We start from the raw sequence: 12,717 nt of genomic DNA, 5'->3' as shown, positions 1-12,717 counted from the left end.
GATGGCTATACAATGGGGTACTATATGTCCATTAAAAGGAAGCACTGTTCATGCTACAGCATAAGACCCCTAAATACACTTTGAAAAGCAAGTGAAGCCTGACACAAAAGGCTGCTTCCATTCATATGAATGGTCAAAAACAGGCAATTCATAACTATTATAGGTTCCCCATAAAGTAGATTAGTGAACACTAGGCATTGGAGAGAGCAAGGACATGGGAGAGACGGTGTCATAGTTAGGGTTTCTGTTGCTATGAAGAGACACCATGACCACAGCAACTCTTATAAAGAGAACATTTAATTGAGGTAGCTTGCTGATAGTTTCAGTGATTCAGTCCATTATCGTCATGGTGGGACATGAAGGAATGCAGGCAGACATGGTACTGGAGCTAAAAGTGCTATATCTTACAGGTAACAGGAAGTCAACTGAGACACTGGACAGTTTCCTGAGCATAGGAAACCTCAAAGCCTGCCCACGCAGTGACATACTTCCTTCAACAAGGCCATACCCACTCCAACAATGCCACACCTCCTAATAGTGTCACTCCCTATGAGATTATGGAAGCCAGTTACATTCAAACTACCACAGATGGCTCGGCTCAGTGGTTAAGAGCACTGCTTGCTCTTCCAAAGGTCCTGAGTTCAATTCCCGGCAACCACATGGTGGCTCACAACCATCTGTAAAGAGGTCTGGTGCCCTCTTCTGGCCTGCAGACATGCACACAGACAGAATATTGTATACATAATAAATAAATAAATATTAAAAAACTATTCTAGACTTAGACAGTTACTTAATTGTGAGGTGACTAAAACCCACGTGAATGTGGACTTCTGATGGCTATATAACTGACATCTTCAGAAAGTAGATGAAACAAGAAGCTAAGGAGAGGGTCTCCATTTCTTCAGTTTTCTATTTTCAAACTTGAAGTAGACACCACATCTTTCTAATGATCTTTTGATCAAAAAAGTGTGGACATCTTAAAGGAGGAAGTAATTTCAAGAAAGCTGCTGATTAAAAGATTAAGGCAGTGATTTTCCCCGAACTGAGGCATTTCACCATCTGAAAACTCCTCTTTAGGGATATACCCTTTGGGAGTATGAACCCCCAAGTGCTCCCATATTGCCACCTACCAGGTTCCTCCATGTGCACAATGATCCAGTTGAAGGCCACCTCGGCTCCTGTGTTTCCAGTGAAGTACACAGCCTTGCGGCAAGCTTCCAAAGGGAAGCCCATCTCAGCCAGCTGCATCACGGAAGACTCATCAATGTCTGAGGCTGCAGAGCACAGCAGATCCCACCGTGAAAAACAGAACTTTCCACTTCCTGCCTTCATGACTCTTCAACCCCTTATCTACAGACTGCCTGAAGTCCATTTCGTTGGGTCTTAATTTGACTTCTTTTTATGCCATCTAACTATTGAGCAATTCATGAGAAGAAATGGTATTATTACCTCAGTTTACTCATGAGGTAGCAGGGACATACAGAGCAAAAATAAATTCTTTCAGGCCATACAGTCCTAAGCAGCAAAGCCAAGGATCCCCCCTCCCCAGGACTGCTGGCTCTCAAGCCTACACTAACCCTCCTGAGCCATAAGGGCCCCTCACGCAGCATGGTGTTGGCCAAGATTTGTTGCTTATTCAACTTCCAGGCCCTTCCACCCAGGAACAGCTGCATGTATCCAGCACAGAAAACTTCTCTGCTGAACTATCACAGAAAAGCTTGTCACACTAGGGAGCTGAAGAGTTAAGAGCAATTACTGCTCTTTCAGAGGACCCAGGTTCTGTTCCCAGAGCTCACACATAGTGGCTCGCAACCCTCTCTAACTAGTTCCAGAGAACCTGATACCCTCTTCTGGCCACTGTGGGCATCAGGCATCCACATGGTACACAGACATGCATACAGAGAAGACATCCATATGTATAAAATAAAAATAAACCAATCTTTAAAACATGTCATACTAGTAACAAAGGTAAGACACCAAAAACATTTTTAAAGATACCTACGGTCTATCAACTGGTTCATCAGGCGATCTGAAAATGAAGGGACAGGTTATAAATGAGAGCTAGTCATGGCCAATAGTGTTATAAAAAAGAAACCACATCATGGCCAATAATGTTTTAAAAAAGAAACCACATCAGTCCAGGACATTCCCAGACTCTCTCACTCCTGGTTACACACACACACACACACACACACACACACACACACACACACACACCATCTGCAAAACATAGTTCATTACAGTAATGAGGGGAAACAGCAGATTTAGGGCACTTAGACACAAATAAAACAAGAAGTTCTGATATCTCAGTGAGCTAAATAGTTTCAATCCCTACATTTATTTCTAAGAACAATGTCTACTTGCCAATCAAGAGTTCTGGCCTGAACATTATTGATATGAGCAGCAAGGAAAACTATTCTGAGACCACCCTGCCGCTCGCCACTGCCTGTCTGTAAGTCCTTCCAGGAGCCACCTGCCACCCGGACCCCAAACCAATGACTCAGAGTATATGTGTCTGAAGGGCACAGTCACAGCAATACTTCATTCCTATGTGTCCAGGTCGATGACCTCACAGGGAGCAGATCAGTGGTGGAATAGAGACTACCCCTGGCTGGAGGAAGGTGGGAGGCAGTGAGCATCCCTCCAGCAGAAGATGGTACCTTTTGAGTCATCAGGAATGACTATAGGGGGACTGATGTCTGGAAGTTCCTCTTCTCCTGGCTGTAAGCCCCTGGCTCTGAGGTGGCTGATATCTAGTAGGTCTGGCATATCAATAGAAACATCTGCAAGACAAAAGATTATGCTCACTGGACTCTCCAGAGCCCGCAATCAGTTCATCATAAATCTGTTTGAGTTCACTGCATGCATGCATCTAGGCAGCCTAGAGGATGCTCAGCACAACAGACTTGTCAAGCCACAAGGTTAATCGAAGGCTCAAGGAAAGGGCAGAGAGTGGTGGGACAGAGGTGTCACACTGGACAGCGCCAGGTCAGAGAAGTCAGTGATCACAGACTAGCAGCCAGGCTACCCGCGGTCCAGACACACTTCATTTTGTGCTTTTTTAAAATATGGACATGATTTAATTTTTTAAAATATGGATATAAATTTAATTTCAAAAACCATGAAGCCGCAGTACATTTTCCTGTGTTAACTGTCTGAGCTTCCCTTTAGCTTATTCTGGACAATGATGGCCTCTGTGACCGTTTCACACTGACCCCACTGCTCTGGACTGCCCCAAACATGCACATCATGCATATGGGAGAGGACTTCTTTCTGAACTATGTTATTACACACAATGGAGCCTGCCATGAGAGTACGCTATGTACGTCCTCCATGAGACTAGGCTGTGTACGCCTGCCATGACAGTAGGCTGTGTGTGTCCTCCATGACAGTAGGCTGTGTGTGTCCGCCATGACAGTAGGCTGTGTGTGTCTACCATGACAGTAGGGTGTACGCCCAACATGAGTAGGCTGTGTAGGCTTGCCATGACAGTAGGCTGTATACACCTGCCATGACAGGCTATGTACGTCCGCCATGACAGTGGGCTGTGCACGCCCACCATGAGAGTATGCTGTGTACGTCCGCTATGAGAGTAGGCTGTACATGCCCGCTATGACAGTAGGCTGTGTGTGTCCACCGTGACAGTAGGCTGTGTGCGTCTGCCATGACAGTAGGCTGTGTATTCCTCTACCCAGTAGCTCTTCTTTCCTGCATGTTCCTTCCCTGTCCCTGTTGCACATTTGAGTTTGAGAACTCCTAATTTACATTTTATTCAGATTATACGAGAAACTGTCATGATTCTAAGTTACAAATGATAAAACTCAAAACAACTTGACTGAATCTTGTGTCTACCCCTGGGTGCTCTGAGAGAAAGACAAAACCCTCTTGGCTCAGTGGCATTTGACTTTACTCAAACACAAGATTTCTAAACTGAACAGCACCTGAGACTTAGTGCTGCACCTATGCAAACAGGAACAGAAGTGGGTTCAACTACAATTTTAGGGTTATGTCCTTCAGGCCTGAAGAATAACTGTCTTCAAATGATGGCATATATGTAAATCCTACTCAAGACAGCAAAGCAGGCTGGGCATGGTAGCACATGCCTCTAAACACGGAACTTGGGAAGTGAAAGCAGGAAGATCAGAAGTTCAAGGCTAGACTCGTCTACACAGTAACTTCAAAGACATCCTGAACTACATGAGATCCTGCCTCAAAAAACAAATTAAACAAGTAAGTATAAATGTAACAATAATTCAAGAACAAAAGCTAAGTTTTAAAAGTTAAATTTTAAGGACCAGTAGAACTAGACACAAGGTCAGACACACAACATTGATACAACTGTTCATGAAGGGAAAAGTCCAGGCTCTCCTTGAAATTCCTTCAAACAGTCAATAAAATCTGATTTCATTTTTATTCCTTCACAAAAATGCCAAGAACAACAACAAAAAGAAAGAAAACTGTCCAAAGTTTCCCATCTCAAGTATCTAGCCCCTCCCAGAAGCCAGTAGAGCAGAGAATGATCAGTGCCCTGCTCTCAGACCCTCTCTGCACCCTAACCTCCTCCACAAGAAACCCAAGGATCCTCCTGGGAATCAGGAATAGCGCCGCACAAAGGACGAGCTGTCACTGTGTGCCCACCAGACGCAGGCTCCCTAGGAAATCACCCTGGTTGGTTTTCGTCCTCTCTCCCTGTCCCTTTCCACCAGTGTCTGGATGACCCCTAAGACTTGCAATGCTAAGCTGCAGAAATGCTCAAACACAAATCCCTATGAGATTGGCAAACAGTCTGAAGTCCTTACCTGAGAAGCTATCAAGGGCAAAATACACATTCTTCCACCTCCTGGAGACACTTAAGACCTGTCAGATTCAACCCTGGCAGTGGAGGAAACGGCCTTTATGCTTTGTCAGGAAACTAAGCCTTCCACAGTGACCAAGGGCCTTGCGTATGGTTGAGAATAAAGTACCGTGAAGCCCTAACCACATTCTTCTTTCTACTGTACAAAGCAACTGTTTCCGTGTGGCTGTCAGTAAAATCTGTATGATTTCGATGAATGTCAGGGGAACCTGCTGTGTTCAGAGGCAGGGGAAGACTGCTAGGAGGATCCTGTATTGGACCGCCCTGCCCCACCCCTGCCCCCGCTACTCCAAGTGCGGTGTCTAGACTAGTCATGGCAACCCAAGGCTGTGAGTCCAGAGAAAAGTGGGGCGGGATAGAAACACAGTCTCTCAGCCCACCCTGCATCTGCCAGTTAGCATCCACATTTCTCAAAGGTCCCAGGTGACAAGGATGCAGAGTTCCATCCAGGATGCGCCACCGTGAGGACCACACTTGCCCTCTTAGAACCTGGTCCCTCCTGAGTGCAGCGGGGGAGGGGTGGTCAGCATGTGGCATTTCTTATTGTCAGTATGTCTAGAAGGCCGTGAGAGCAGAGAAAGGTGGGAGTGACAGAGAAACACAGGGATGGGCGTGACGGGGGCAGGGGTCCTAACAGCCTCTTTCACAGGCCATGTGTCTTGTTAAGTGGCTCACTCGACAGTTTAAGCAAAAAGCATGCAAAGGATACCTACCAAATTTTCTGGGAACCCAGTCAAGACCAAAAGTGAACTTCTTTATCTGCACTACCAAGTATTCAGGGAATGAGGCAAAGCGAGATGTTCTGGGAAACACAAGGGGGGAGATCAATCAAACAAGGCAGAAAGAAAGGCGAATGCAGTCTACGGCGCGCTAGCAGCTTTGTCGGAGGCGCCTGGCAACGCCACGGACTGCCCCGTGGGGAGGAACTGGACAACAGTCAGATGCACAGCTACTGGCCACTCGCTCCAACCTCCTGGCCTCTACGCCAAAGAAAACGCTGAGGCAGGTCACGTGAGCAAGGAGTGCAGCTGTTTCACAGTGAGCGCTTTGCTGCGACATTCGGAGAAGGGCTTCTGGGACGTTTGGTTTCCCAGCATTCTTGCAGGGTTCCATAAATGTACTTGTAGGTGTTCTCAGTCAAGCATGCTCCGTGTCTATGACATTCCCCAGGTGATGCAGAGAAGCCCTGCTTCACTGAGACACAGAATCACCACCTCCCGGCAATGGGCTGGTTGCAAGGGAGGCGGGGCAGAATTGGGTTTAGGCTGACCTTACATTACAGCGCCTCTTTAAATACCTGAATCTCTAGTAGCATGAGTCCCACCAGTGCTGTATGGGAGCAATTATCTAAAGTATCTAAACCTAAGTCTTGCCTTTTAAAGGATTTTGGTTTATATGTATGAGTGTTTGCCTGCATGTATGTATATGCACTATGTTTGTGTCTGGTGTCTGCAAAGGCAAGAAAAGGGGGCCATGTCCTCTAGAACTGGACCTGAAAGTGGTTATGAGCCACCATGTGGGTCCTGGGAACTAATCCTGGTCCTCTGCAAGAGCAGCAAGTGCTCTTAATTGCTGAAGCATCTCCTGAGCCCACTAAACGTTACATTTTAAAATTGATACATATTAATTCTCAGTCCACTTCAAATGAAAGATCCAATGTCCTAGGCTTGGGTTTATCACTTTTATGCACAGACTAACTATTCAATTTGTACATCAAATTCATGCCTTTGATCCAGCTCATTCATTACCGATCATTTCCAGCATCCGGTTCTATTTGGCTATCTATGTAAACAGAAACTGAGCCACATCATTTCTCGGTCTTTTGGTTAAAATCAAGCACAGAAAATGAGCCATGGATGGTACAGTGGGTCCGTTTTAAAATAAAAGATTCTGAGCTGCCGCCTCCAACCGCACCTTTTGAATTAGAGCATTGCCTTCTATTTGGAATACATCTTTTCCCAGACCACACAAGGCAAACATCAATGCGGTACTGCCCTCTACTGCAGAACAGTAGACACAGCACAGGCTGGGCATAAATAGCAGAAAGGTATAGCTTTGGGGCTTCAGAAGGCTCCGTAATTCACTCCAAAACTGGGTAAATCACTGGCCCATCTAGAAGTGAACTTACTCATGCATCTGCCACCAGGGCTGTGCAGTGCTCACACTAGTGAAGAACCTTGGCTGTGCAGTGCTCACACTAGTGAAGAACCTCAGCTGTGCAGTGCTCACACTAGTGAAGAACCTTGGCTGTGCAGTGCTCACACTAGGGAAGAACTTCTCAACATACCAGATGGTAGTGTACTAAAACACGGAAGTGAATTCTGCCAGCCCTAAGGTCTTGGACACTGAATTGGGCTATCACTGGCCTGTATTCTCCCCCAGACAAGTTACATAGCCTGCTATGTCTCAAATTCTCCATCACAAGGACAGCAGAAGTTTGAGGACATCAAGTTTACAGTTAAATCCAACAATGTCATAAACGGTACTTTGTGAAAGAAGAATGAATAAGTATAAACAAAACTTTTGCAAAGTCTTTTATTCCTAAACCTAATCTGTATAGCTTTTCTTAGAAATTTATACATTTTAAATAAAGACTATCAGAATATAAATCCAAAAAGTCTGTATGAATATACAATTTACCTTTTTTAAAAAGCTGCGGGAATTAAATTAGTCAGGTGCTCAGAACAGGTCTTGGCACTACTATTGGGTCTGCAGTTACCTGATGCCTATTGGCATTATTTACGACATAAATTGCTCACTTATTACAACTAAGAGTAAATGCTATGGAAACATTTTATTAAGGGAAAAATAAAAGTCGCAATGACTAAAATGATCAGCTCCATAGTGTTAAAAACTGCTAAGTAGAAAAGAACACTAGTCGCTTTCTACTAAATGTGCCTAAAATATGATAACTAATCAACCACATGCACGCCACATGATCCAAGACATCACACGCGCATGCACACACACACACACACACACACACACACACACACCGAAGGTCACAATAATGACAATAGCAACACCACCCATCCTAACTACGGACAGGGACCCTGCAAAGCACTTGTCCTCAGCTCCCTTGGACCTCCTCAGTTCTATAAATAAAATACTTCTGTTATCGCTGCTTTACAGATAGGAAACAGGGTACCGGGAGGAGAGTCCTTTGGCCAAGGTCACAGTGCTGCTGACCTGGAGAGTCTGCTGTGAGCCCGTGAAGGGCTCATCTTTCCCAAATGACAATGAGGAAATGAAATCCCTGCACAGCCACATTGGCTCAAGGACAGGAGCTAGACCTTGTCCCGCTCTCTGCCTATCATGAGCAGTAATATTGGTGGGTGAATGGATGTTCCAGACAATACCAGTCTCCCCAGACACGGTCTGTTAGGATCATTTACACCAGTGGTTCTCAACCTTCCTAATGCCTCTAATCCTTTAATAGAGTTCCTCATATTGTGGTGTCTCTCCCCCACCAAAAAATTATTTTGTTGTACTACATAACTGTAATATAGCTACTACAACAAATCATAATGTGTTTCCGTTTCCCAATGGTCTTAAGTGACCCCTATGAAAGGGTTGCTCCCAAAGGGGTCGAGACCCACAGGTTGAGAACCACCAATTTAAAGTCTCCTTGTTTCTGGTCCATCCTGACCTACTGGCGCACCAAGATCAACCTTCTCTTTGTTTGTTTGTTTGTTTGTAAAGCAGAGGTGTGTGTGTGTGTGTGTGTGTGTGTGTGTGTGTGTGTGTGTGTGTGTGTAGTCTACACTGACCTTGATATCTCTCTGTTGCCTAGACTGCCCATGAACTCAACCATCCTCCTGCCTCAGCTTTCCAAGTTTGGGGATTACAGGGATGTACTACCACACCTGGCCACCAAGAATACCTTTTGCCTTTTCCTGGATGTTCAAGCTCTGGGTCTAATGAAAGGAAAATTCAAGACCTCACATTAACAAAATGTCAGTCAAATTACAGCCTACATTGCTAAAAAAATAAATTTAAAATAATGAATTCCCAGAAGTTCACTAGCTGGCTTTGCCAAATGCCGAGATTAGCATTTGGAACATTATAAAGTATAATAAGGAACACTAGTCATGGTTACATATGGACATGCGCATAACATGGTGGTAACACAGATAAACCTGGGTTAGGAGTGCAGTCAGACCAGCTCAGTCGCCCAAGCAGGCCACTTACTGGCCAATTGCTTCTCTTTTCAATGACCCCTCTGTAAAGTGGCACTAAAGGAACCTACCCCACACCACTAAGAGCATATTAAATGTGATAACTGGGGGCTGGGAGGCTGGGCTATAGCAAGACCCTATCTCAAAACACAACAAGAATAATAATAAAAGATACAGCTGACAGCAAGTTCATCACAAGCTCCTCAGGAAACTGTAAAGGGTGGATATTTTAGGAGCTCTTGTCTTTTTCTGTCCCACAAGGACTGTGTCTTCATCTAACAACAATTGTGATACAATGCTAATTCTTTTCACACCTAGAAAAAGCACATGCACTCTGAGGAGATGGTTCTTTAGGGACCTGGGTTCAGATAGCCAGAAACCATATAGCACCAGGCAGTGATACACTCAATTATTCCTGTGCTCCCACAGTGAGGTGCAAGGTGGAGCCATAAGAATCCCTGGAACTTGCAGGCCTGGCTTCTATATGGCTGCCAATATGCAAGGACAATGACAAGAGAGGCCATGTGGCAAACGAGGTAGAAATTAGAAGGTTGTTCTCCAACTTCCACATATACCATGAGGTAAGTATGTACCTGTACAAACTGCACAAGCTTGCACACACACACTTACACACACAAACACACACACACACACACAGACATACACACACAATCAGCAGTCCCTACTACAAAACTTACCTAAGGATAGACCACTGGTAACAGAATGAATGGCTACTAATCCTCATCTGCATGAGGATGTTTTCAAAGTTAATTTGATAAAAATGGGGCTTTTGATGGGTTTTGTTTTACTTTGTTTTCTTATTTTGCGTTCTCTGTTTTTGCTCTGAGGTATATGGGGACTGGATTTTTGGAGTGGTTGTTGTTTTGTTTTGTTTTCTGCAGTACTGGGAACCAAACCCAGGGCTCATACACACCTGGCAGACCCTGTGCCACGGAGATGTGTCTCTAACTCTTAATCTTTGAAATAAATGGTCCTTATTTTCCCTGTTTCTGGCATGTGACATCTAACCTGAAGCAAAGAGGATCCCGAAGGCTCTGAAGACAGCAACTGACAGCAGGCCTGCGTGCCAATTAGGCTGTAGGGGAAAAAAGCAGGGCACCACGGCCCTGCACCCTTCACTCTGTCAACTCAGACCTCACTCTCGCCCTTCAAGAGGAGGCCAAGAACATTCCCCAGTAGTAAAATTCCAGAGACAAGCCTCCAGCAGCTAAGAACATAGCTGGCTGATGGCTTGCTTGTTTAGCATCTATGAAATCCTGGGCTCAGTCTCCAGCACGAAAAGGGAGTGCAGAGAAGGAGGAAGCAGACTTCCCAATTAGAAGGTAAACAGGGAGAACTGCATGGACACAGCTTCCAGCAGCCCTCCACTCTGTCTCTTTAAGCGCTCTTTCCCCCACTCAAGGGGCAACACGAAGAGTACTGACTGTATCCGATCATTCAGTAGAGAAAAAGACTGCACGGACCTGACAGCCAGGCTCACATATGAACATGACGTATCTCCTAGCTGGAGATAGCTCACCATGCACACACGCTCATGCCCACCTAGCATGCCCAAGACTTCCCCGAGAGGCACACGATCAACCAAGTTATGCCGAAACATAACTGTAAAATGACAACATACTACTCTGGGGTTTACATATCAAAGGCTGCCATGAGTGGTTTTGGGATTTTTTTTTACCAGTAACCATTCTTGCCACGTGGGAGTAAGGGTGTTTCTCAACCCTACTCCCATGGCAAGAGAAGGAGGAAAAAAAGGCAAATTTCAACTGCAGAATAAACCACAATTTTGTTGTTTTTTGCTTTGTTTTGTTTTGTTTTTGGAAAAAAAAAAAAAGGTAGGTGGACACTCCCCCACCCAGCACATAACCCAAATCACAGGATGGACTGTCCTATTGGTCAGGCTCACCGAGTGACGTGAATGACAGATACAGGTGACCGTTGCAATCCATCCCACCCTCATGAACAGCATCCATGAACTCTCAGAACACCCAGCCCCCTCTGCTGCCTCTGCCCCCACCTCCCCCAGGGACAGCCAGCTCTACTCACTTCACCCCTGCAGATTTCGCCTGCAGGGCACTGCTCCAGAAGTCCTCCACGTTGTCTGGCTCGGCAAAGGCCTGGAGGCAGGCACTGAAGGGGATCTTGGCTCGCACCAGCTCTGGAAGGGGTCTTCGGTTGGCTTCGGCTTCTCTTCTCATCAGTTCATAGGCGATCAGCTCATCTGAGGATGAGCAAGGAAGGAACCTGAGGTGATCCTGCTTCTCTTATACACACCCCTTTGGCTGGTGTATTTCCTTATAGGTCAGGATTTCTGCCTATTTGTCTGTCTGTTCCAGAGAAGTCTGCCCAAAGACCCTTCCCAAGACTTATAGGCTTTGTGGAGTCAGAAATACTTTTTAATTCTATTTTCATTTGTTTGTTTTGTGTTTTGAGCAGGGTTTCTCTGTGTGGCCCTGGCTGTCCTGGAACTCACTCTGTAGACCAGGCTGGCCTTCAACTCACAGAGATCTGCCTGCCTCTGCCTCCTGAGTGCTGGGATTAAAGGCTTGAGCAACCAGCACCCAGCTATCACTCGAATTTTTCTTTATTCTTGCTTGTTTTGCTATTTCATTTTGAGACCAACAGGAAGGAACTGAATCCCCATGAGACAACAATGACTTAGGGACCTGCTGTTCTACTTTCCCACCCTCCAATGACCCAAGTGCTGCTCTTCTACCGATTCACACCAGAGTCTACAGCTGTTGGGGAACCATGGGCTCTCCTCTCCCTAAGCCCTTCACTTCCCTGACAAAAAGTCTAAGGCCTAGACTTAAAGGCCTGGTCAACAAACACCGATGAGGCCCAAAAGAGATGTAACCCCAATGCACGGGGTTTTTCAAATGATTGGGTGCTTGGTTGGGGAGGGGCTGCCAACTTCAAGTTGTCTGGGAAAGGACGTGACCAAGAGGAGATAAAATAAGGACTATCAGCGAGCTCTAGGCAATGGCGAGATTCAGTGTCACGTGCTTTCTGATTTGCTTCCTTCAGCTACTGTGACTATGGTCATGGGTCCCACAACGGCATGAGGTTAAGGGGAGCATGTGTCTAAGCCTGCCCTTATCTACCAACACCATCCGGAAATAAAACCAACCCTCACGAAACAGCACCCAGTCCACTGCCTGTAGGCCTCCTGGGGCAATAATAAGAGGAAAGAAGTGAGCCTGCTGGGACCCTTGAGGGACCAGGGATCTGCTCCCATTTTGACACCTGCTGCAGGTAAATTATCACAGGTACTTTGAATGCCATTTCCTTTCTGGTTGATTATTTCACAATAGCAACAACAATAACAAAAATTCCCTCCTAAAAGATTGGCTTAGGCACATACATATTTCTTAACTCCCTCTGAAAAGCTTTTAAAACCCTTTCTCAGCCAGAAGATGGTGGTGGCGCACACCTTTAATCTCAACACTCAGGAGGCAGAGGTGGGCGGATCTCCGTGAGTTCAAGGCCAGCCTGGTCTACAAGGGCTAGGCCAAGACAGGCTCCAAAGCTACACAGAGAAACCCTGTCTCGAAAAAAAATCCCCCCAAAAAAAAAAGCCGTATCTGTCCACGGTCAGTTTACAGCACAGTACTTCTATCTAGCCTACAAACATTAAATGTTACGAGAAATCCAGAAACTAAA

General features: G+C 45.7%; 1 protein-coding gene across 1 annotated transcript in view; it reads right to left on the bottom strand.

The window, feature by feature from the left end:
* Positions 1-12,717, bottom strand: part of Usp13 (ubiquitin specific peptidase 13) — a 107,081-nt gene that overhangs the window by 18,670 nt on the left and 75,694 nt on the right. The window contains exons 13-17 of the mRNA XM_038347757.1: positions 11,101-11,275; positions 5,569-5,657; positions 2,661-2,783; positions 2,003-2,029; positions 1,131-1,274 (exon numbers count right to left, since the gene is read on the bottom strand). Coding sequence (XP_038203685.1) covers positions 1,131-1,274; positions 2,003-2,029; positions 2,661-2,783; positions 5,569-5,657; positions 11,101-11,275 — 558 coding nt within the window. The remainder of the gene's footprint in view (positions 1-1,130; positions 1,275-2,002; positions 2,030-2,660; positions 2,784-5,568; positions 5,658-11,100; positions 11,276-12,717) is intronic.

Source organism: Arvicola amphibius, chromosome 11 (genome assembly GCF_903992535.2).
Source record: "Arvicola amphibius chromosome 11, mArvAmp1.2, whole genome shotgun sequence".
NCBI classification, from domain to species: Eukaryota; Metazoa; Chordata; class Mammalia; order Rodentia; family Cricetidae; genus Arvicola; species Arvicola amphibius.
Note: the sequence above shows the minus strand (reverse complement) of the source record. Positions and strands in the feature narration are given on the sequence as shown.